This window comes from Euphorbia lathyris, chromosome 5 (genome assembly GCF_963576675.1).
Source record: "Euphorbia lathyris chromosome 5, ddEupLath1.1, whole genome shotgun sequence".
In the NCBI taxonomy this organism is placed as follows: Eukaryota; Viridiplantae; Streptophyta; class Magnoliopsida; order Malpighiales; family Euphorbiaceae; genus Euphorbia; species Euphorbia lathyris.
This window is the reverse complement of record NC_088914.1, coordinates 50,963,888-50,967,024: the sequence shown is the minus strand read 5'-3', so window position 1 is coordinate 50,967,024 and position 3,137 is coordinate 50,963,888. Positions and strand designations below refer to the sequence as shown.

At 37.4% G+C, this 3,137-nt stretch overlaps 1 protein-coding gene across 1 annotated transcript; it reads right to left on the bottom strand.

Moving 5' to 3' along the window:
- Window positions 1–852: 852 nt before the first annotated feature.
- LOC136231151 (U-box domain-containing protein 28-like) lies at window positions 853–2,311 on the bottom strand. Its single transcript, XM_066020444.1, has one exon. It carries the CDS (start codon window positions 2,233–2,235, stop codon window positions 985–987), a length of 1,251 nt encoding a protein of 416 aa, XP_065876516.1. The 5' UTR covers window positions 2,236–2,311; the 3' UTR covers window positions 853–984.
- Between the last annotated feature and the right edge of the window lie 826 nt (window positions 2,312–3,137).

Genomic DNA, 3,137 nt, shown 5'->3' with positions numbered 1-3,137 from the left:
AGGCCATGTTTGGTAAAGAGCGTTTTGGGATAAAAAGAACGATTTTGACCAACTTTATAGGTTTGACCACTGAAACCGCTAATTGGAGTGTTTGGTGGAGGGAGGTTTGGGAGAGAGTTTTGGGATGAAAACGCTAATTTAGAAAAAGCTCTTAAAATGAGCTTTTTCAATTAGCGTTTTGCAATATTAAAATTAATGGACTTCTTTAACCCTAATAGATAGACTCACTCTTCTCTTGCGCTAAAATTAATACCCTTATTCGTCTTTTTGCACAAACCGCTATTATCAATCAGCTAATTTTTATCAAACAGGTCTACACAAACAGCTAATCAAATCAGCTAATCAAAACAGCTAATGTAATCAGCTAACAGCTAATTCCCAATGAGGGCCTTACTGATTTTTAGAGATTTTTTTTTGTATTTTTCCTTATTACTTTTCTGTTCCTTTTGGGATTAGGTTTTAGAGTTTACCCAATAAACTATCTTTCTGGTGTATTAAGCAGTTTTTAATTGAAGGAAGAAATTTATTATTCCTATATACTTGTATTGGAAGAATCAAGGGGTTTATAAAATCCTAATTTTCTAGCATTCAACCGAATCAATTGACTCTGCAATTAATTCCGCTGCATCAAGCTGCCGGAAAGAAATAAAAGCTTATGCTTCTCACATGAGAGAAAACGAAAACACAGATTGATTAAAAAGAAAAAAGAAAAAGGATTAGAGAGAATAAAAAGTAAATTAGAGGCCAAGAGAGAGATGAGATAGTACTAAAACAGAGGAAGTTCAAGGCAAGAAGAAGTCTGTATGATTTATATTTCAATTTCTGTTTCATGTACAAAGAAGATCAAAATGCTTAAAGAAGAAAGAACAACAATCAAATTGTATTCACTAACAAAATTTCCTTTTGGATTTACATTTTTGTCCATACCACTCTTCTCCATTATCTTTCACCTAAAAACAGAGGACTCAATATTAAGCTTCCCAATCAAAACGGCATGATATGGGTAGTTTTAGTCTCGTAACTATAAAAGCAAGACTTTGAATTCACTCTGAAAATCTTCAACAGATCCGTCGCCATTTGCCTTACCGTCGGCGAACAATTACTTTGCATCAGTAACAAAAGCTTTGCCAGCCCGTTGCTCTTTGTCACCGCCTCCTTTGCTTTCACGTCCCTGAACAAGTAGCAAAGGCTCCATAGTATCGTCACCGCATGCTCTGTCGTCTCCGCTGATACTTTCAACACCTTCTGCACAACCGCCTCTACACACCCCACCTCATTACACATCTCCATTCTTCCTTCCCTGCACGATGACACCGTTTCCAAAAGCTTCAATGCCTTCTCGGTGATTGAGCTCGAAACGCCTGTGTTTGGCTCCGCCGCTAGTATATTCCTCAGTGCCGGAATGATTTTAAGATCGGCGACTAGCTTTACTTTAACGCGTTTCGCTTTGGAAATTGCGATCAAACATGACAAGCTTGCTTCGATCAACCTCGAATCGGTTTCCAAAGCAATTGATTTTACCAATTCGGATAATATTCCGTCCTTGTCTGCTATTAACAACTTTGATTCTGCATCCATGGCAATTGATTCTACAATTCTGACTGATCCAATTCTTGAATGAACCTTTCTTCCTCGTTGGAGAACAATAAGGAGCGATGATAAGCTGTCTAGATTTTTCTTCTTGGAAAACAATGTCATTAACTGCTTATAGTCTCCGATGTTGATGAAGATCATATCGATTACCTTAACTACTTGCTCAAGGAAATCGATGCTCTTCTTATTATCGCCAAGGAAATCAACTATCATTGGCACGAAACCTTCCAATTTCGCCAGAAATTCGCGATTCTCCTCCGATTCTTCGGCGAAACATATGAATTTCGATAAAGCGTCAAAACAACAACGATCCATATCTTTTTTAGTTTCAATGTCTTTGACTAAAAGTTTGATTTCATCCTGCGAGGGTACCGAATTGCTTGCTGAGTGGAGTCGGTGGTGAACCGAATCGGACCAGATCTGGATGAGGCGTTGTAAATTTCGGTTAGGAACAAAATCTTTGGTGGGTAGAACCTGCATGGTGGCGGGGCAAGTATTATTGCCAGTGTCGAGCCAGCGCTGTATGCTGGCTCGGTCGTAGGTCACTCCGGTGGACAAGATAACCGGGGATTTCATGACATCGAGCGATATCGGACACCGGAAGAATCTAGGCACTGTTATGAATAAATCATCCCTCCCCATTGTTCCGTTTGAAAAGACAGAAAAAGAGAAAAGAAAAAGCAGAGAAAGAGAAAGAAAGAAAGAAAACGGAGGTGGAGAAAGAGAGAAGGACGTGGGGTTTAAAGAAGAGAGAGAAAGAGTCAAAGGTATGGTGACGTCAGTAAATTTACTTTACTTTTTTTATTTGAATAAAATTCTCTATTTTAGTAATATTCGTGTTAGGCTTTTGGTCTTTGGTCAAAGGAAGGTTTGTTTCTTTAAGTTGGGGAATCACTCTTTTGTTTTTGCGCCTGTAATGTGTAAACTGAATCATGGCCGTTTGATTTGGCGAATCAATTCTAACGTTTGAACAGATGAGGGGATCAACGGTGAAGATGAGGGGAGAAGGAACACGGATGGAGGAAAGCGGTAGGGTCTATAGATATAAATGCGCATGATGAGGAGGGGAACGTGGGTAGTGGGGCCCAGTGAGCAAATGAAGGATTTATGTGGGGCCACATTGGGTTGGTTGGTCCGTCTGATTGCAGCGTTTGTACGTTGAGTAGAGTGGAACTAGAAGAGAGAGACTATAGATAGAGAAATGATTGTATGGAAGGGGCACATTTAATTGTTCTTTAGCCATTCTTTTACTAGAAAGCAAAATAATTTTGCTTTTTTTTTTTTTTTTATATATTGCTATAATATATATACAACCACTAAGTATTTTTAAAGGTCTTTCAAAATTTTTTTACATAGTTTAAAATAAATATACTATATTTATTTATCAAAAGTTTCGGATTGTTTAACCTACATCAATACCAGAAAACTTTAATTATAAGAATATATATATATATATCAAAAAGATAAGTATCAAATTTGATCTAATCTGTTGAAAAAATGCAGATTTAACATTAAATATAAAATAGTGCAGATTTAGTTCTAAT

Excerpts from the sequence above, each read along its gene's own strand:
- LOC136231151 (XM_066020444.1), bottom strand. The coding sequence starts at position 2,235 with ATGGGGAGGGATGATTTATTCATAACAGTGCCTAGATTCTTCCGGTGT.